This window comes from Micromesistius poutassou (genome assembly GCF_964030765.1).
Source record: "Micromesistius poutassou genome assembly, chromosome: 10".
NCBI lineage: Eukaryota > Metazoa > Chordata > Actinopteri > Gadiformes > Gadidae > Micromesistius > Micromesistius poutassou.
The window spans coordinates 16,342,967-16,365,540 of NC_140280.1; the positions used below are offsets into that span (position 1 = coordinate 16,342,967).

General features: G+C 42.3%; 2 protein-coding genes and 1 non-coding gene across 3 annotated transcripts; 1 reads left to right on the forward strand and 2 right to left on the reverse strand.

The window, feature by feature from the left end:
- Positions 1 to 843: 843 nt before the first annotated feature.
- sytl2a (synaptotagmin-like 2a) lies at positions 844 to 14,632 on the reverse strand (the record flags this gene model as incomplete). Its single annotated transcript, XM_084474190.1, has 18 exons — positions 844 to 992; positions 1,403 to 1,608; positions 1,983 to 2,088; positions 2,172 to 2,265; positions 2,482 to 2,649; positions 3,366 to 3,468; positions 3,575 to 3,744; positions 4,502 to 4,612; positions 4,723 to 4,814; positions 5,107 to 5,163; positions 5,368 to 5,463; positions 6,022 to 7,935; positions 8,689 to 9,207; positions 10,254 to 10,386; positions 10,482 to 10,551; positions 12,355 to 12,469; positions 13,418 to 13,572; positions 14,532 to 14,632. The coding sequence occupies 18 exons, from the start codon at positions 14,630 to 14,632 to the stop codon at positions 844 to 846; spliced, it is 4,359 nt and encodes a 1,452-aa protein (XP_084330316.1).
- A 2,346-nt stretch (positions 14,633 to 16,978) lies between these two features.
- AC3HAE_024898 (transfer RNA tryptophan (anticodon CCA)) lies at positions 16,979 to 17,050 on the reverse strand. The gene has a single exon. It is a non-coding gene; the product is annotated as a tRNA-Trp (tRNA).
- A 171-nt stretch (positions 17,051 to 17,221) lies between these two features.
- Positions 17,222 to 22,387, forward strand: ccdc83 (coiled-coil domain containing 83; the record flags this gene model as incomplete). Its single annotated transcript, XM_084474158.1, has 10 exons — positions 17,222 to 17,280; positions 17,377 to 17,461; positions 17,734 to 17,890; positions 18,914 to 19,081; positions 19,618 to 19,706; positions 19,822 to 19,896; positions 20,024 to 20,145; positions 20,975 to 21,033; positions 21,493 to 21,587; positions 22,220 to 22,387. The coding sequence occupies 10 exons, from the start codon at positions 17,222 to 17,224 to the stop codon at positions 22,385 to 22,387; spliced, it is 1,077 nt and encodes a 358-aa protein (XP_084330284.1).
- Positions 22,388 to 22,574: the final 187 nt, after the last annotated feature.

The following is a 22,574-nucleotide window of genomic DNA, read 5'->3' on the forward strand; positions in this document are numbered from 1 at the left end:
ATTTACCATACTGCTTTTTCAGCCAAAGCTATTTCCCCTATGCAGCTTTCTTGGCTAGTTGACCAACACTGTGCAATGATTTGCCAATAAATCCCCCTCACCAAGTAGCATGTCTAATGCTTCTCAGCACTACTACTGACATGTTTAACCATACATGGATTATTTCTCTGTGTTTGATTTGAAGATTATTAAACAGGATTTTCTCGTTCTGTCCCTTCAGCCAATCCTAATCATTCCCTTCGGGGTGGTTGTTGGTGTCGTCATTTGATGCTTGGAACATTCCAAGTTATGACTACAAGCTGATGAATCCTTACTAGAAAGCTTACACCACAGCACATGCATACACAATTTTGTCATCTATGCAGTCTCATCTAACGGAACTGGAAAATTTCTTATCGTAGGCATGAGGTATCCAAATGTACATGTATTTCATGCAGTGACCAAATCTCCACTCCACTTGTGAATTATTTTCATGTACTGTTTATTGAAGAAATGCAGCGTTCAAATAAGGAGTAAATGACAGTACAATGGTCTTTAAACAAATCATTCATGATCATAAATCAGTGATGTTTTGATTCTGGATTAAAGTGATTTGTCAATATAAAAATGGTGTGTGTGTGTGTGTGTGTGTGTGTGTGTGTGTGTGTGTGTGTGTGTGTGTGTGTGTGTGTGTGTGTGTGTGTGTGTGTGTGTGTGTGTGTGTGTGTGGCACTTTGCCTTGTGTAACAAATTAACAAGATGCACATTACAGTATTCTGTTAATGGTTCCATCTGTTATGTTCCATATATATTATTGCTTCCGCACACATATTTATATTACTTTACTCTACATTTATTTTAAATTCACTTGGCCCTGCTTTTTGCCACCACAAATGTTCTCAGAGGCAAAATGTCTTCCACCCATTCTCCCTCAGAGCCCATCATCTTCTCCCATAGGTTGGTTTCAGGTTCAGAAGAATCCATCCAGTCTACTTCTGCTCCATAACTTTTACCTGAATGGGCAGACAGAGGAAATGGCATTGTGGACTTGATGATCACAACACTATATCATCACAATTGAACAATAAGGCATTTAGAAACACGTTTCAAAAAGCATGCATTCCCATAAACACACACTACTTGCTGCTAACTTGCCTATTTAATACAATAAAAAAGGTTACCTTGCTATAATGGTGTCCATGATGGTGCAATAGCATAGCTCTATATAGAGTCATATGGCAAAGTGTCCATCGACTGAGATTCATAAGCTAGTAACCTTATGAACATTAGCTCATTGTCATTCACATTGACCGTCACAAAATAACCCTCGATCACACCCCCTTCCGACAGGTTCTGGTCAGAGAAAGGCCTGTGGAGAACCTTCTAGCAGTGGACCAATGGACGACCACTGTCGACATCTCACCTGTTCCGAGACCCAGCCTGAGGCCGCCGATGTAGTGGTTGTTGAGCCGATCGTGGTCCCACACCGTGATCTCGGCGCAGGCCTCTCTCAGGTCCTCAGGCCGGAAGCCGTCGTACACCATGGTGTGGTTGAACATGGGGTTGGCCGTTCGCTTCACCACGCGGGTCTTCTGCCGGCTCTTCTTGCTGGTGTCAGGAAGCACAGTGCTGCCGCAGTGGGGGAGAGGTGATGCCAGTTTAGCCCTCGGTCACACTTTACCAACGGTGAATGAAGCATCGCGGTGTTTGTGTCAGATCATGTCGTAGGGGCACTAGGGCATGGGGATTAAGCGGATCCTAGAGTGCTCCACTTTCAGCTGAAAGGTCCTGGGTTCGATATTTCCTTTCTGCAGTCTACCTGTACATCCTTAATGACACGGATCTGAATTCACTATTTGTCTCTTCAGATAAATGTGGTTAACTAAATTTATTAAAAAGCCTAAAATATCAGTCCAAACAGGTTCCCACATTGATATCACATTCATAAGACTATAATATAAATCTTGGGAATCTAACAAGTAAGAAATGTATAAAAAACCCACCATTTTACAAAAGGGTCAATGATGACCCCTCGGGCCGGCGGGAGGTCTTTGCAGTCCTTCACCCAGATCTGCACCTCGCCCGGGTCCATCTTGGATGTCTTCTTGCCTACAGGTAGAGATGGGAGGTCAAAACGTAAACAAAACACGACTGAACCTTCCAGATTACAAAGAGCATGGCGTCAGGCTCACCGTGGGAGGGCTGGGGAAGGTAGCGCAGGGCTACCCTCATCTGCCCTTTCTTGTTGGTGGGCTTGGGCCGCTCACCCAGCGGAGATGGGAACTGCTGGAGTAAGGGATAAAAAAGCCCCATATATATATATATATATAAGGCAATTAAGACACTTGTTGGAAGACGTCATTAAAAACATACATATTCAGATGACATATGAGATTTATGGATTTGACAGCAAATGTACACAAGTCGACATAAATAGCCAAAACCTCTTTCATGTGCTGAAGTAATGCAGACGTCCAACATGAATTTCAATCGCTAGATCACCCATACCCGTGGTGTAAGTGCATAGTCGTTTATCTGGGTGTTGCCAAAGTCCCACTCAGATAAATCCAAGCTGATCTCGCCAAGGAAACTGTTGCGTCCAAAGGTGTCATTATGCCACACCGAGACGTTGAGCTTCTGCATTTTCAGCACTTCCATTAGGATCTTAAACTGCAGGAAGAGGAGAAATGAATAAGAATAAGATGAATAGGATAAAGTACAGTGGAGAGAGTCTAACAAATGAGTCTGACACTGCTGTGGTTTCGGGTCTAACAAATAACATAATTTATGAATGTCGTACAAATCTTGTTTCCAAAAATTAAGTGCAACTTACATTTTATTTCACTCATTAATATTATTTACATTCATTTGAAACATATGTAGTCTACAGTTGTTGCTAATCTTGTATCTAATGCCTTGTTCTGGCCTGGGGCAAACCATAGTGTAGTCGTTTCTAGTTTTGCCAAGTTATTTCAATGATGTTCTAAGATATCTACCAATCTATGGCTGTAATGTCATCACACTTTAGAACCAACTGGCAATATTGTGCATGGAGTGCAAACCACAATGAAATAACATTTCCTAATAAAGATGTAATTTTGATCATTGAAATTTTGATCGTCTTTATTCAGATAATAATTTTTAGAAAAAAAGGGCTGAACATGATCATTTCCCACATGCTTTCGATTTTTTTCTATGGCAAGACAAAACTGTCCACATGATATCATGAAAAAGATAGTATCAAGAGCCTCACAAGATATGTGTGTAACAGTCTGTGGTCTACAGAGGAGTGTGTGAAAAACACCCTGTCCCACTTGTATAAACAACTTTGTACAGGACTTGGACATCCAATAATTGGATTGAAGTAGCAGAGCTTCATTTCTTACCCTGAGTATTTCATTATAGGAGGGATTCAACGTCCTCTTCTTCACTGTGGTCTTTCTCTTTCCCAACTTAGTTTTATCAGGGACAAGGTAGCACTTGACATACCTGAAATTAAAAATAAATCATGTATCTAACGTAAATTTGTTAATAATATATTGCACTGTGATGAGATATATATATATATCTTTTGTTTTCTATACTGAGAACTTACGGGTCGGAGCGGCTTTTCTTGGGTTCTGCCAGTGCCAGGTCTCTGCACTGGACCACGAAGATGTGCAACTCACCCAGCTTCTGGACATAGTTCAACGCAAACTGCAATGTGCCCTGCACCTCAATGTCTCCAAAGTCTCCATGGCTGATGCTGGTCATACTGCCACTGACCTGTCGTTGGGGAGCCAAACAAAGAAGGAAACGTGTTTATGTGATTACAGTCATGACGTTAATGGTGCCCATTGTGGTGGGGTTTTGCTCTACTGTGTTCATATGCGTGCAAGAGAGATGATTGTTATTTTATGCCACGTTCTACTTTCCATTGGTTAAAGTCGCAATGTGTGACATTTCAATTAGTTTGTCGCTTACATTTAGCTGAACATATCTGTAGTCAATGCTGTTCGATATTGATTTTAGTAATGTTATATATTAAATCCCACTGACATGCCCAGAACCCCTACAACATTGAATCCTGAAAGTATCCCTAATAACTAGGAGGGGCTCAATCTTTTTTTTCTTTTTTGCAACTTTAACAAAGCAATGACAATGTCTGTAATAATTGAAAATAATTAAATAAAAAACGAAAATACATATGGAAGCTGATTATGAATTCAAGCAAATGTTAATTATTCAACAGACGTAATTACCGGGACATTAACCTATTCCTTAGGATATTAATGATAAGGTTCAGTAAAATGATTTATGAGAATGGGTTTCTCTCATCTGTCCATATGACCACGTGACCATTTTAATAGCTACTGCTCCCCTAAAAGTGAAAACCCCAGCGGTAAAAATGTACGATGGCGCTTCTTTTATGCCTCTACTCCTATTCATCAAACATAATCAATGGACATTCGAGATACATCAATAAAGTGCAAGCATAGCAGTAGGCTGTGACAAAACGGCGTGTGTCGGGCAGAGGATATACAGAGGACATGGACGCCAGGCCCGACGAGAGGCTGAGGTTCGACACGACACTGGCCGTTCTCCTTCTGGGTTTGGTGCCAAACGAGTCGTTGTCGTCGTCGTCGTCGTCCGTCTGCAGAGCGAGGGACGAGATTGAGCACACAGGCACCCACAAGCAGTGCGGCAGTGAACAAAGCCATTGAAGTCGGTGTGTGTGTGTTGAAGTGAGTCGCGGGCTATCACCTCTTCCAGCTGCAGCGCGGGCACGGATTTACTCATCCTCCGAGCCTGCAGGGGGTCTGGGAGGAGAGAGGCAGGCGCCACCGCAGCCCCGACTGGGGGAAGAAAAATGCTATGTTTAAAATCGGTATGTTTTAGACCGGGAGGGGTTACAGTAGTTCACACCACTGTGGTATTAGCATATCTTGTCCCTATTTACATTCCCTTACGTTAATCGGGTGTGCAGGAGGGGGGTTAATTCTGGCCATGCACCAAACAGCAGATATTGAAGTTACAACCAATCAGATAAACACACACATACATAAACAACAGCATTTTGATTGCGTCCCTGGTGGACCTTTTGTTTTGAATGTGTATTACAATATTGTTATGATGGTTGATTCTTACCATCATCCAAACTCAGATTCAGCTGTCCCAGAGAGCTGCCTTGGCCTTTGTCTTTGTCTAAGAAAAGTTTACAAGGGATTAATCTTGGTATACCAGGCTCACACGAATCAATCTGCACTGTGGACTAGGACTACATATACTGCTAAGTATCAGTGAAACAGCGAAACACAAACGGATTACAATTGTAAAGAAGTGGCTGCTGCCATATAACAATACAATATAAAGTTTTGGGTAGCAAAGTGAAAACAGGGCATCTTTTACCTGTGCGTGCGCCAAGATTCTCCATGCTCTGGGACATAGACATTGGTCTCTGTTTTGGGGCTGACCTGACAGGACTAGAATCATCATCATCATAACCTGCCACAAACAAAACACAATCAACTCAGGCAAAAAGAAACCTACAGTTTGAGATTGCACTGAACCGATTCATGTTGTTTGTCATTGAGTTAAATTGGTAATCAGTGGTTTTGAAAAATATATATTGGAATGGATATATACATTAAACTGAAAATTGTTATGATTTCTTACTAAATATGTTAAGAAAACAGCTACATTTCTAAATCAGGGTAAGTTTATTTTCAGATATATATTCACATAAGGGGTTAACCAGATGACCTCCATTGATGGTTTGATTTCTGAAAGTACACTGAACAATAAAGTAGAAGAAATTAAAATTCAGGAGTATAGAGTATCTTTAATGTGAAGAATTTGACCATTTACTGACCATTGACTGTTATATACTCAACAGGTTGTTAATGGGTTAGCCTTGAAACCTTATAGTTATTCAAAGTTTGCGTTGCTGGATCCCACATGGCTATTATGATTTGCGTTGAAAATTTTCACCATCACCAGGAGTTAAGTTACATCTCTAAGTTGTATCTAGAGGAATTGAGGATAAGAATTTTAAAAGCTCACTGCCTGAACTTGCCCGAAATTCGGACGGGGCGCTGGTTGTTTTGTCTTCGTGAGAAGAGCTTCCAGCATTTTGTGCAATCCAAGATCTGATGCGAGAATGATTACCCTCGATCATAGACTTGCCATAGGTTGCCCCTTGGCGTTTAAGAGGACGTCGGGGCTTACTCTTAGCATCACCCACAGAAATGGGACTGGAAAGGTGCTTTTCTTCCTCTTCAAATGGAGGGCGATGGGCCTTTTCGGGTGAACCAAGATAATGCTGATAATCATCAGGAACAAAAGATCTAGCAAGAGGGGTGGGCGTTCCAGGTAGTGTTTGCTTCTCAGAATCCTCAGGAGACAGTGGGAGAGATCGGGCTATGATATCTTCGCTGGGTATGCTAATCGATCCTGTTGCTTTTGCTTCATGCGATGGACCTGTTCTTTGCCTAGGTGCTGGTGTTGGCCTTTCGCCCTCTTCCTTGTCGTCTTTAGGTTCCAGAGCAATGTCAATCGGAAAGGTTTTCAAGGGAGAACCGTCAACGGCAGATCCCCTTGGCAGAGAGGACTCCCTGACTAGGACCTTGGGATGACAAGTCTTGGACGGACTCCTTCTGAGTTCATCGTCGGAAGAGTCTCTGGATCGTGAAGACTGAGACATAATAGGACTAAGAGGCCTTTCGCAAGATTCACTTTGATGGCTGAGTTTACTCAACTGTGATTTCCCCAAACTTTTAGGAACAAAGCCCTTTCCAATCATGGGTTTAGTGCTTGCTTTATTGTTAGGGTTTTCTACCTCTTCATTCAGGTCTGGTTGGGTGAGGCATACTTTGCCGATGAGGTCTTCTGATCTGTTTGGACTAGAATGAGCTGCACCGCTTGATGCCTCCTTAACTTTTGCAACAATGATCTTTGGTCCGGTGTACTCTTTCTCCCAAAAACCCTTGAGATCTGTAATCGTCGTGGGCTTGTCTTCTTGGTCTTCAGGAAGTAGTGAGGAACACATCACAGGACCAGAGAGGTTGTTTTCCTGGAAATCTTTAACTGATCCTGCAAGGGATTCATCTGTCTCGTCATTGATGAGGATTGGATGTGCGTGATATGTGCCATCTTCTTTAGGTAAATCGAACAAGTCATTAGCACTTTCATTCTCTTGAAAGTACGTTTCATCATCAGACTGGGCTGCTCCATAGTGCCGGGTCAATTCTGTCATAGACCCTGCGTTATCATGGGTTGGGACTTCGGGCTGGGTCTTCTTAGTGCCATCGGTCATAGCTTGCTCTCTGGTGAAGATCACTTTCGGTCCAATGTTTTCTTTTTCCCAGAAGGCCTTGAGGTTGGATAATTTCTGTGCCACATCTTCTTCACTTTCCACTGGTTCCTGTTGTGGATCTGAGCCTGTGTCTAATGATGAAGCGTCGCTGCCTTTAAAAGCAGGGTTTTGTAAGGCTGTGTGCTGCAGTGATATGACCTCTTTTGGCACTGGAGACTTTACTTCTTCATTGATCCAAGCAGGGTTGATTTGATTGTCCAATGGAACACTGTGGGCTGCTGTTGGGGAGATCCAGGGTTTTATTGAATTGTCAGCTATCTCCTCAAGAATCCTTGAAGAATCCTCTTCTTTAGAATTGTTGTCCATGGCTTCTACTTTGCTTAATGTCCCAATCAACTTGCTGCTGGGAATTGGCGAAACGATGTGCAACGGCTCCTTTGAGCCGTCATCGATCGAGGGCATGATATCTGAAGCGGCCTCAACAGGAGGCTGGGATGTTACGTTGTCTCCTGCGCACATTTTGAACCATTCTCTGGCTTTGGCCTGGGCATGAGCATCCTCTTCAGTACCGTTCTCCAGGTAAGAAGCCTTACCTGACTCCTGCTCAGTTGAAAGAGGCTTGGACACTTGGGGGAACTGGTCATGATACTGCTCTGATAGATCTGCAAAAGATGGGCAGTCATCGGTTGGATGAACATTTCATTATCTCAATTAAAATAAATACCAGATATATACTATTCATTAATATACTGTCAAATAAGTTGCGATTAAAGTATAGGTAAATACCAGATATATACTATTCATTAATATACTGTCAAATGGGTTTGATCAGGTTTGATCAGCATTCTCCATACAATGTTTTGATTATCAAAAGTATGGTAAAAAAAAAACTAAATAGCAACTTAATCAAACAGAAGTTTCAGTAGGTCTTCATCTGAATAGAATATCACAATTAATTTCACATTGATATATTAATGACAAGATTCTACGTGTAAATAAATCAAAACACAAACAATTCATAAAATTACAGGCAAACGGTATTGTAAACTGTCATTACCACTTAGTCTGATACTAAACGATAATGTCTGTTTAACAATAAATTAGTAAATATGCAAAGCATTAAGGAAAGTATGTTAGCAAATACATGACAGAGATGAAAAAGCACCAATATCAAATTTGCATAGCAATCAAGAATAGGTGGACATAAAAAGCAGGTTAATTATAGTTCATGCAGAAAAACAAACCAAAAAAATAAAAAAGGTAATAAAAGTAGGCAACAACCATCGTAAACAAATTTGTGTTTTTTGTCTGATTTTGTGAAGTGGTTGATTCAAGCTTCATTTTTTTTTTTTTTTTTTTATTCTACTTGATCTGAAGTTGATTGGACGGCGCATTGGTTTGAAGGAAACTCTTACCACCAGGGACCTGCTGTGCACTGACTTCTGGCTTCAGGACATGTATCTCCTGAGAGCTCACAGCCAGCAGTCTAAGTAAAGGCCTGCGCGCGCCCGCGGTACCACCATCATTGTTGTTCTCTGCTGACGGGGAACCCAGCACATGATCCACATCCAGCAGACTGTGCTCTCCGGGCTGGGGCTCACCTTGGCCCAACGCAGGGCCGAACCTCACCTGTTTCCCCAGGGCATCCCTCCCTGTGGGGCCTGCGTCCTCAGCAGCAGAGCCCCGGTCTGGGGGGCTCTGGGGGACTGCGCTGGCGGAGACGAGAGAGTCTGTGGAGCCCGGGTCGGACATGACCTTAAGGATGCCCCTAGGGGTTGGATAGTGAGCATGACTAGCTCCGTCTTGCGATAAGGTCCTTCTGTACACGGGGAAGGGGCTGGACGTGTTGGTGGGCTCTTCTGGGATTGATTCAAGGGGCTCTTGGTTTAGGTTAGTAGCATAAGATAGGGAAAATTCAGCCGAGGATAAAGGCTCTGAAACAAACGAAAGGGAAACCAGAAACCACATTATGATGAACAGAAACCTTTACTTAACAACAATGTTATGTCAATGTAATGTCCGGTAGCTTTGAGTTTCTATTGTATATTATATTATATGATGTTCTTTGCCTATATGCTTTGTATTACATTATATGGCACATACTTTAATTAAGTTGACAAATACAAAACAACCAAATATACTCATCAATTAGTTTGGTGTTTCAAATATAAACAGACTTTTCCATGTCTTCCTAGAACGCTTTCCTGCAGAGAGAAGTCATGCAGGGGAGATTATGCCACTGGAATGTATTTCTGTGTAATCCCAGCTAATCTTGGACCTCTGCGTATGAGAATATGCATTAACGACAATCCCTGGGAAACGCTCACTAACACTCAACCCTCTCCCACTCCATTGATCTGAGGACCTGCATGAAAACAAAGACTTGAAACTCTAAAAGACTGTCCACTAAATAGTGAAGCCACCACTTGTAAACAACATTTCCTAAACTGTTGAATTGTCACTTTCAAGCTACCTTCAGTGCTCAATTATTCCACCAAAGGCTAAGATTGCCAAATATGGACGTCAAAACTATTTGTATATCTTGGACAGATTAAATGCAGAGGATCAATTACGTAATGGTCCCAATCATCTATGTAAGCCTATTTTGGGTAAAAAAAAATTGCAAAGGAAGACAGAATAATTTCAGGGAGGATATATTGGAGACGAGAAAGTGTATGCTTGTCAACCGCCATGCAGTTAATGTTCATGCTAGCCGTCGCAAGTTAATATGCTGTTAAATATTTAGCAACAGCTAAAGCACACGTAGAACCAACCATGATACCTCTATATTACTTACACTTACACTGGTTTGCATAGAAAATGCTCTGACCGTTTTGACTGTCAAGATGCCCGCTTTGTCCAAAACATAAAAGATGACATTTGTTACAATATATCTGAGCAAACTATGGAATGCAACCACTGTTGTTCTCCAGTTGTCTGAGTTCTGCTGATTTAAGCGTCGGCATTGCGGAGAGCTCACCCTCATGGTGTGCAGGCGTGGGGTCGGGCGGTTCTTCCACTGCCTGCTCATTGTTTTCACTTGCTGGGTCTCCAGTCACTTCTGGGGGCTTAGTAGGGGCAAGGGCCTCCCAGTTGAAAGGGTTCTTTCTTTGCTGCTTGGGGACAAGGAAGACGAGGATGACGTAAGAACATAGGTGACTGTTATTCTTCTGTAGTTGTTTATGTTTGGCAGAACTGAATACTCTACCTTTGTGGGGGACTGTATGTTCGTTGTGGGTGTCTCTTTTGAGCATTCATATGAACTCCAGTCTTCATTTCTTTAAGAATAGACAAAATACATCAAATGACTACAAAACATCAAGTGAAAAACAAGAATCATCAGGTTCCTCCTGCAGATACTCACGTCTACTCTCTGCAGACCTAGATAACCAATCAGTTGCTTTAGGACTGATTTAAATCAATGTTCAGGCTAACAAGTCAGGCTTGTTGACAAAGCGGAGGGTTGGTCCTTTGGAAATTCTAATCACATGAACTAAACAATCAATGCTTTCTTTTGTATTTCCAATGTACAGTAAATAAGCATAAGTAGGGTACCAATCGGTCTTTCCTTCTCTTGCTTAAATAAGTGTTTTTTTGTATGAGCAATTTCAGGAAAAGGCTAATACTACGAACACCTGACAACACACACACACACACACACACACACACACACACACACACACACACACACACACACACACACACACACACACACACACACACACACACACTTAACTCAACTAACTAACCAAATGCAGCATGAACTTTATACTTATTTTTTACGCTTGCATGTGTGTGTGCATTTTTGTGCATGCATGTGTGTCGTGCACGTGTGTGCATGCATGTGTGCATGTGTGTGTGTGTGTGTGTGTGTGTGTGTGTGTGTGTGTGTGTGTGTGTGTGTGTGTGTGTGTGTGTGTGCGTGCATTTATGCGTGTGTGATTAGGAGTATGTCTGCTCCTCAAATTCTGTGGAAAAAACCAAAGCATGTGAGTTTGTGACCTTACAAGCGGATTAATGCGGCCAAGGCTCTTACAAGCGTATCGTTTCTCTCCTCTCTCACTACTAGCTACAGCCATGTAATTTGCTGTTATGTGAAACAAAACCAGTAAAACTTGTGATGGACTTTACGACAACATGACGAGATTAAATGCCGCTGGTTTGTTGCATATAATTGTTTGTTGCCTGTGTCTCAGAACAATTAATTGAAGCAGTTGAAATTGATAGTTGACGCTTTGATTCCCTACTAGCAGATATGTTAATAAATATGTAATATGTAAATGTAATAACAAATATGTTATATATATATGTATATATGTTATATATATATATATATATATATATATATATATATATATATATATATATAAGAAATATATGGAGAATTGCACGCATCATTTTGGATCGCTTTCAAAACTTTCAGAACCGATAGTAAAACCAAATAATTAAAAAAAATCATTAAGCTTTTGATTACAGATGGTGAGTGATGAATCTAATGAGCGAATAAGTGAGTCTAATTGGGTTCTGAATAACACAGTCAAAACATGTCACACACCCTAACCCATGAAGGGTGAAAGTCTCACATTCTCCATTCAGATCCTGTAAAACCGACACATTTTGGATAGGTCATAAGGGCGTGGATTCTTTTTTTCTGGATGCATGAAAACAGCTTTGTGTTAGCTTCTCATGAGAGGGCCGGTAATTGACTACAGAGGGGTATGGGTCATCAGACCCAGCAGTTTAATTGCACTGATGACCGGCTAGGAAGGCATTACGCCAGCAGTTCATACTCCAGGCTGCACTATAATAACTGTACAATGCTTTTAGTTTTCTACTAGAACCTGCACTAATCGCATAATTATCCTTTTTGCGCTGGATGTTATGCAAGTCTTGAGTTATTGCATTCATGGCTAGGCCCCAAAGTACAAAGTTCATTTTTTCTACTTTTCTAAACCAACGTAACTTTGAATACCTGCGTTCAAATAGTCGGTCCGGATAATCCAAAACGAATCCGTAAACACAAACAAAAAAACGTATTTGGCTCTTTTGTGAACATGGCTGAGCGTAGGTCCGGAGCTCACCTTCTGTTCTGAGGGTCCTCTGGGATGAGACCACAGAGCTCAGGGGGGATGTACACTTCCTGGTTACCACTGGCTACAAAGCTTGGTTTCTCAGGTAGCATCTGTGACAGCTCCACTGAAAGACATGAAATAAATGCACACACCAAGGTTGGTAATACTGTAAATAGATATTGTTCTTTTTCAATAAATATTTGTTCTAAAATATGCATCCAAAAAAAAGCCATTGTAATATTTGTTCATATCCCATATGTGTCCCATATCTCATGAATAAAACGTGAAAGCTATATTAACACTGATGTTTTTAAAATAACGAGATGTTGCATAAGTTGCTGAAATGAAAAACAGGGACATTTTTAGTTTGGCGGTCCATATATCAACAAGTTATTATTTATTTTAATTTTATTTTTGCCTATTCTTGTCATGGTAAATACAGTAATGTAGTAAAATATTTGGCAGTACATGACCATTGGTTTACTAGGTTGTGTTTTAAGTGTTGGTAAACGAGGCAAAAACAAGCCAAAGTGAGCCCTTGAATACAGAATCATTCTCTGCCATTTAAAAATGCATTCCAATATTTTTCAAATCACATTTGTATTGAAATAGGACATTACCGGGGACAGCCCCAGCCAGGGACAGGCCACCAACAAAATAATTTTTTTGCAGAACAAGATTAATCAACTGTCTCAATCTAAGAGGTAGGCGATAACATTTTAATAAGGCTCAACATTGTAATCTCAGGATTTGGAACTCGCCTGGCTAACATAGCCGGCTGCATCCTATACACACAGCATGCCAACATGTCACAGCTTGTTTCTATATCCCATGGCTTAGCTTGTTGTCTTACGATGTAATTTAGTAAATAGCCTTCAAGGTTTTTTTTTCTAAGAGTGCAAATCTTCCTTCACTTTCGCTGCTGTTCCAGATAAAACCTCCTGCAAATCCGTTGAACTCTTTACTAAATAAAGCAAACAAACACACCTACGCTTTTCAAAACACGTGTGTACATGCCCAAAAGGTGTGTGAATTTGTGTGTGGGTGGTGTGCACATTTCTGGGTTACTCACGCAGGGTGACGGGTTTGTGCTTATGCCTTATGGAGGCCCGGATGATGTCACAGCCGTGGATGCGGTCCCGATGGCGCAGCGACTTGGTCTCGTAGAACCACTCCCCACTCAGGTACTTCAGCAGGCCCCTGTCTTTCACCGACCGTTGGAGGCTCCTAGGCACCGGGACGGGAGCACAGAGCAGTATTTATAGCCACTTTGATGCGGCGCTAGTGAAATGTGCGCACAGTCTGTGGTATTTATAGTCATTCATAGTGTTGCTGCGGGTGGCAGTTTGTGCATTCTCTCTTCAGGACTTTAAAAAGTCATGTTGCTTATTGATATATCATTTAATTCATGATGGAGATATATCTTGACGACAGTCTCCAAAGGCTTCAGATTGACACATTTTAATTAAAACTCGCCAATACTTGGTGAATACTGTTCAACATGAACAACAATAGACAAGCACACACACGCACAAGCAGACACATTTTTGTCATGTCAGCAACTAATGCCATTTTTTTAACCACTTCAAAATGCTCTCCATTGAAGGCCATGCTCAGTGTGAAACCGGTTTTGCTTTTAAGTGGATAGCACACAGGCAAGTAAACCTTCATCAACAGGAAACTAAGACACAGGAAGGTGTGTATCTGCTGATATCTACACCGGCTGCTAATATCATTCATCGATGTTGCGTCATTTGTTCAAATGACAAACACAGGGGCTGTTTGTATACAGGGGCACTGTACACTGCACACAAACACCACTCTGAGACCACTCTGATTGGGCTACCGGGAACTTTCTTATGTTAAGTGAAAGTACTTTTTATGTGCTTAAGGTATATATTGCTTGTTATACCTGCACTTTACATGACCTTGCACTACCTGATTGGACGCTAACTGCATTTGGTGGTATTGCAATCGCCCAATGATGATGAATCTCATTGATTGTCTGGTCAACACAAGGCAGATCCTATCAATCAAATGCTATACTAAATGATCTTCCACATAAAATAATAACATATTAATATCTATATCTAAAACAATAAATATCAAATCACTTTGTATCAAGCCGATAAGCAGCAGCATCAACATGGCCGCCTGATGCGAGCGGTGGGCGAGCAGACGCCTACTTGACACGCTGCTCCTCTGCCTTCTTGAGCAGGGCGTCCCGTTGCAGGACGCCCAGGATGGTCTCCTGCTCCTCCTCGGTCAGGAAGCTCAAGTCGATCATGGTGCTGCTGGCGCTGCTGCTCAGGATGGGGGACTCTCCTCTCTGATGTTCTCAGCTCTGCCTGATGCCCTGAGCCTCCTGGTCGGGGGGTTCTCCTCACTGTGCGGCCCTCTGGAGACAACGCGGGGTGGGGGGGGGGGGGGGGGGACATTGTTGGGGTTTTCTTTTTTTAGGACACAGAGGACACACAGATCGTCCGTCCACGGATGTGAATCGGAGTGTGTTTAAACACACTTCCTAGTTGTAAAAGTGGAGTGAAAGAGAAAGACAACATCAACACCAAAAGGCTGTGTCCAGGGGGAAGTGGCTGAATGGTTTGTAGTGTGCCTGGTATGTCTGTTTTTGCTGAATGGCTTGCAGTCACACTAAAACATTTTGTAAATATTAAATTGCATTCGTATATATTCAATATCGATTCATATTCATTCAAAAATCTATATTTATTTTTTACATAGAAAATAATATTATCTGAGGATACTAACATTGACTTGTTTTTATTATACTCAGATTTGGACTTCACACCATGTGATTATTCAGAGACGTGTCATTTATGCCTGGGACTGTTGAGGGCCCCACATGAGATTTGCAACAGCTTTGTAACACTGTATAATATGGCCACTTGTTTGTTGTGCACGTTACACGATGATCACAATAAACATTTGCTGAGGACCCTCACTTACCACACTTCATCATTTACATATTTTTCGTGTCTGGCTTTTACATCAGAGACCTTTAAACCACATCCCACATCTTAATCACTGTTAGCCTGCCATTAAACCTATAAGCCTGCCATTTAACCTATAAGCCATGGTACATGAACAGCCTTTTGCAAAACCACTGCTGTAGCTGTTTTGGTCATGTGGTATGTTCCTGGGGCCTTGTGATGAATAAGCAGTAGAAAAAAAGACTTCAGCTCCTGCTGCCCTGCAGACCCTGTCCATCCAACGTTATTGATTCCATAACATATCGTCTACAATCACTCACTGCCATTTCACTGAGTCAGCCTCTCTGCAGGCCGACACAGATGGATGACTTGAAATTAGGAACTTAGCAAGCCTGCATTGACGCCTACAAACAAAGCCATGACAGTGAAGTCTTTATAAGTTATAGGCTATTGTTGTTATGTATTGTCCATCACATGTTTATATTAAATATGACTTTGGTCGAATATTCGGTTGTAAATAGAAAGACAAGCAGCATGCTTGGGAAACCTCTATCCACATCGCCAAAACAACCACCCAAAGTAAACCCTGTTTTTCCTAGGTAATTTAAGAGCCTTTCCTCAGAAAGGAAGAGACAGCTTTGTGTACGCTGCAGGCTCTTTGGAATGCTTGCATGTTATGACAATGTCCATATCTCACCTATAAAGCGTGTGTGTTGTCTGGAAACTGACCGCCCCCCCCGGACTAAAATGATTGTTCCCTGTCGGCAAACTATGTGTGAGTTTATGATTAAAACGAATAAGATAGGGAAATTCCACCTTAAGGAATGTTGCGAGTCTTCATTCACAGCAAGAAACATTTCCTTGTTTGCGTTTTACTAAGGTAATCAGAAAGGTTGGTAGAAGTTAACTGTAGGCGCCGGGGTTGCAGTGAGTGAAAGTGGGTGAAAGATTATGGTAGGTAGACCTATTAGTCCTACTTGTTGGCTCCAAGTAGACACTAGGTAGGCTAAACACTGAACAAAAAAGACAATTGTGATGAAAAACGAATGAATGTCTTATTTAATCGAATGTATTAAAGTGTCGAATGCATTTAAATATTAAAGTATCTATTGTTCAATTAGTTATGTGGATACAAAAATTTGAGGAACACTTTTTGTGCAATATTGTGTAAATTTAACTTTTTTAGTTAATCATATTACAAATCGCGGACTACTATTTGAATGAATACTACATTGAACGTCAGCTCCGAAATACATTTACAATACAATACATTTTAATATTTAGAATTAAAACAAAAACGTACCGTGCCGAAGTTGTCACCAGCAGACATCGAGTGGAAGCTGAAACCAGTGGGACGTCCAGTGGTAAAGCAACTCCATGTTAGCATCAGTCGAAAGGGGCGCGACCTAAACTGCCGTAGGAGTCGGACCTTATTCGGAAAGGGGTTTAATGCTAGATTAATTCATCACTTTGTTTCACTCTGTATTCCCTCCATGTTTGACATAATGTAATGTTTCAAAAAGCGTTAAATTGCCTCTCATATTTAAATCGTAAAACGTAATAAGGAATGAGATTTACAAATATATGATATAAAGGAATACATATAAAAGTAAACGGGAAATTAAAGTTGATATGGCTAAGTTAAAGATCGTTTATTTCAAAGAAATAAAAAGAAAAATGTATGACCCCGACGTGATTTGAACACGCAACCTTCTGATCTGGAGTCAGACGCGCTACCGTTGCGCCACGAGGTCCGTGCCGAGAGAAATGCGGTTATTCCAATTAGTTCACTACAATGTTGGGTTTTGGCGTTATGTTTCATTAGCAACGACATAGCAACGAACCACCAGACATCGAAATGGACCAGTACACCTTATAACATTATCGCCACTTCAGGTTCAGGCCCTAACATAGATGTGTCGGAAATGTCCAAACCATCGGGTGACGAAAAGGACACGCCTGCAAAGAGTTACATTGAATTTCGGTAAGTGTACATACGTATTGAGTTAGTATAACGTGAAGTAAAGGCAAACGTAGTTAACGTTTTATGACGCTGTTTTTTATTCCGTTTTCTTTCCAGTGTACAGTTAAAAAGAAAAGACATTCAGGACCTTCTCGGAGAGATAGACCAACTTGAAACGAAGAAGCTCCGAAACGTCAAGTTGGTAGGCCTACGCACATTAATAAGGTCATCTTGTAAATTGTTTTCAAAGATTTGTTTAGCTCAAACCCCTTTCATTACCGACACCTAGCGGTTTTAAACCACTGTTGATTAATGACCTTCAGAAACTCCCAAAATGTTTATTGTTTCAACCAAAACCATGCTGTTTAATCGATTGAGCGCACAAACATTATTTCCTCTCCTTCCCTGGTTGATCTTGTCTGTGACATTTTCTCTGAACGTTGAAATGAACAATGTCGGTGATGTTGTGGTCAGCTGCAGCAGCTCAAGTCGGAGCAGGACAACCAGATGCGGCTCCTCCTGAAGCAGGTGAAAGAGCAGGAGAAGAAACTGGCGCAGAAAGAGCTGGCGCACATGAAACAACTGGAACAGGACAAGGACGCAACCCTGGCCAAGAAGGCGGAGGTGGAAGGTAAACAGGCCTTCAGGTCCCTCGGACCTTTAAAAGGCAATACACAACCAAACACGATAAAAACACACCGCTGACCACACCTAAATGATGTTTTCAGAGGCGTCTAAGAACCAACACAGGTGTTTCTCATACCACTAATTATAGGCCTCCTTCTTTTATGTACTAGGGCATGGAGAGTAGACTAAACTAGTGAGTGTAACACATATTGACCATTGATAGTAGTGACACACGTAAATGAAACACCTTCCTTCACACACTACTTACCTCCCCAATGATAATGTTGTGGGCTACACCTGTGTTTTAACTGCTATGACAGCTTTGTGAAATGGTCAACGTGACTCATCTTTACTAGTTTTCTAGTCTACTACTCCCCGTGCCGTGGTGCATTAAAAGGGCTAACCCTAATAATTAGTGTTATGAACAACACCTGTGTATGTCCTACAATGGGATATATATGACTAACGCTTAATGAGGTGACCAGCAGGTAACCATATTAGCCAATCACAGGTTAAGCATGCTATCGCATGTGTTTAAACCAGAAGGGAGTCATGATCTAATGCAAATCAATGTACTGCTGTTGTTGGTTCTCCTTTCAGTACAACTACACCACCACAACCTCAGTACGACATCCTCAAATCTGCCTAGTACATCTCTCCCTTGTGGTCGAACAAGTATCAATGGCCGCGCTGGGTTTTACCGTCGTGTCTCTCATTGTGACTTGTGGTACAGTAAGGCCCAGTCCCATTTCTCTCCCCTTAACAAGAACACTTGCTTTGAGTGCCCTTAGCTGCTAGTCATTTACCGAGCTGGCTAGCATTCAAGGGATGATTTTAAGGGAAAAACAGCACTCCCCCTTGCTAAGTATTGGGACACCCTACCCCTTCGTGGGAACGCGCAAAATCTAGGGTTATAAATCTAGGGTTATAAATCTAGGGTTATAAATCCAGGGGAAGGGGGAGAATTGGGACAGGGCCTAAGCCTCAGACTGAACTAACTTACTTCTGGGTTTTGTTCACTTGGAAGACGCTCAGAGGAGGCTGAGCGACGTGGAGAGGCAGGTCTCGGAGCGGCTGGCCGAGTGCCAGGAGCTGCGGGACTACAGGGACCGGGGCGTCCACGAGCACCAGGCCCAGATCGCACAGCTGGAGGAGGAGCGCGAGCGCATGCAGCTGGACGCCGCCGCCGCCGCGGGTGCTGTGTTCTAGCTAGCAGCCCAAGGGGCTTTGGGAGGGCGGGGGGGGGGGGGGGGGGAACAAGAGGACTCACCTGTGCAGGTTTTGCATGGGAGAGTATTGGGATGGCAGTGACTGTGGGAAAATAGTAGTAGAGTAGTGCGCCGTTTCATTTAAAGTTTGTAAATTATAGTCTAAATTGCACCCCACATATACATTGAATGGATATTGCTACAAATATGGCAGATACAATAAGTCAAATGTCGAAGTCAAATTTAATTATACACAATTGGATTAGGGTTATAGGGTTATAGTAGCACTCTGCGTTAACCTTCTACAAGATGAGATGAGATTAACTGAGGAAGTCCTTTTTAGTTGAAGTGAACATCCTGAAAGGAACCCGAGGTGTGCAGTATGTAAGAGCCGGTTTCTCACGTTACATCGGACGGCGTGAGAGGGTTCCAGTGCGTCTGTTCCACAGCGCTCACAGACTCCTGCTGTTGTCCATGCAGTTATGAGTGTGCAATAATGAGTGCTGATGTTGTGCAATTGTAGAGCACATAAAGAGCCAGCTGTCCCTGACCCTAAGGATGATAGAGATGGGGACGGCCCAAGCCATCAAGGACAACAGACTGGCTGAAGAGGTAAGAAACTGAAGATTGTTGCCCTCCGTGTGTAGCGGTCACCCGCAGGTGGCACTATTTCTGAGGTCATCTCCTGAGGTTCTCCTTGCCATGTTTTGTCTTCCCCTTTTTTTAGATGAAAAGTAAAGAACTCAACATGGACGAGTCGCACAGAGCGGCCCACAAAGATAACGAATGGTTACGAGAAAAGGTAGTGCTCCTCTAGGGACCGTCCAACCCTGTTCAACGCTTTAGAAACCGAGGATTAACACTATTTATGTTTCACTTTATTCGGGGGATAAGGACTAACCCGCCTACTCTGTAAACTTTGACCCCAGGTTTCGGCCTACAGGGAGGAAGTGTCGGCCCTGGAACTGTCCGTGCAGAGTATGGAGGAGGAGAACGTGGGCCATTGCGATTGGCTGTTTGACCAGCGCCTCAAACGCCTCAGCATCTCCCGGTGAGTAAGCCATAAGTGCCAGCATGCCATTGCTAGGTTTAATACATGCAATAATTAGGTTTAATACATGCCATTGCTAGGTTTAATACATGCAATAATTAGGTTTAATACATGCAATAATTAGGTTTAATACCTGCGATAATTAGATTCAATACATGCCATTACTAGGTTTAATACATGCAATAATTAGGTTAAACACATGTGATAATAAGGTTTCATACATGCAGTATTAGGTTTAATACATGCTTTATTAGGGTTCATACATGCATTATAAGGTTGAATACATGCTTTATGTTTCATACATGCAGTATTAGGTTTAATACATGGAGAGGAATACATTCTGTAGTTCTCTAAGGAAATCCGAGAGGAGAAGTGTATATATTGGCAGAACACAATGAACAGGGAGGTGATAGGAACAGGAAGATGGCATTAACATTGTTATAGGATCCTTCGCTGGGAACAGAACAATGAGTGAAGTAGAGAAGGTCACACGCTGGTGTCCAGGGGCCTTGGAACCCTCCAGGCTATGTGCAGGTTGTAACGTGATGTGTGTTGTGTATGTTGCTTTTGTGCATCATTACATAAGTCACGATAATGGTAGAATATAGTATTGTAGAATAAAATATGGTAATGTTATGTCAGGTCGGTCCGGTTTGGACATCTTACCTTCATGCCGACTGGGCGGTGCAATCTTGATTAACTTCTTCTGCATTCGTTGTGTGTGTATTATTCAATATATATTTTATTAAATGAGAGGGACATGACAGGTTACAGCCTACACGATGCCCTGACATGTAGCAACTCCTTTACACAGGAAATATACTACTAGACCTGGGTCGAAACCGGGTTCAGACCGGGGGGAAAGCTCCATAGTGAATCCAACGTCAGGTGGGTTGACTGTGTGCACATTCTTAAGTGAAGATTTAATTTTAAAGTAGAAGACCCATGATGGGTAATTGTCCATGCACTACCATCCAAGTCCACAGGGTTGCAGCAGAGTTTAAAGAAAGAAAGATGTGCGATGTAGTCACTTTTGAGCAGACCTACTCATAGCAGAGGGCCAAACGTATAACTATCAGAAAGGTAAAACTACAGGTCACACTGCTCCCCAGCCTTTAACAGTTAAATATAAAAGATTCGCCTTTACTGACCATTAACAGTATTGTCTGCCCAGAACTATATGTTGGACAGGAGACAATACATCTTCAACTCACTGTATATAAACAAAAGGCAGTTAATTGTACATGCAGGGGTCATTAAAGTGTAGAAAGCTATGGGTTTATAATGTTTATTTTATTTTTTCAAACACCTGCACAACTCAAAACATCTGATGTCCATGGTTACCAGTTGCAGGATGTGGTGCCGTTGCAGCCAGCGTCCGTCTGGAAGGGGATGAAATAAACAGCAGCTGCATTGGATCAGCAACTCCCGACCAGCTGAGGGTGAGGGGAGAAAAAGTACTGTCTGTTCGGCAGGTTCAATAGACGGCTTCCTGTTTCACTCATCCAAGATGACTCTAGTCTGCGTTTATCAAAAGGTTCTCTCATTCCACCAGAGATGGTGTGAAAAAACTTTCCGAAAATATTTGTTATGCCTTCGAGCACAAATGCTTACTAGCATTGACTGATGGCTGGTTTGAGCAGTGAGAGCTTTCAATCAGAGATTCTGGTTACGAGCCAAACACACGTGGCTACTTTAGCCATCTGAGGGCCATTCAGACGATGTTCACCATCTATAGATCACTGAGAAGGGGAACAAGACCCAATTCAACAGAGAGCCCTTGATTAACTTGTTTTAGTAAGGATCACGCACACACAGACTAGTGTCTGGTCCCAGGCAAGCTCCCTACAAAGACCCCTGTTGTTCAGTGGTTGAGTCTTTGGTGCGAGCCCTGCTGCATCCTCCTTCCTGGCTTTTGCATCAAACCTTTTTATTTCATGCCCTTGGGCTTGTGTGTGTGTGTGTGTGTGTGTGTGTGTGTGTGTGTGTGTGTGTGTGTGTGTGTGTGTGTGTGTGTGTGTGTGTGTGTGTGTGTGTGTGTGTGTGTGTGTGTGTGTGTGTGTGTGTGTGTTAGCCTCGACACAACCTGAGTGTGGGTGAGCTGCAGCAGAGGCTTCTGACCGTGGTGGGGCAGACTGTCCCGCTGCACCTGCCTCCCACTGAGGACGACCAATGGGACGAGGGCATGACCTACAGCAGCACGGAGGTGGCCAGCACACCCCTCACCAGCAGACCGCTATGAACCTAATACACTTTGTCATTCATTGGCGTCATCTAGATCGCTTTGAATTGCATTTCATTCTTCATTTTCTTTGTATACACAAACATTTATTAAAAACATTTACAATTTTAATCTTGAATTTTTCAATATTTTAACTTAAATCCATCAAGACCATGTTGCCATATCAGAACTAAAACATGGGACAGAC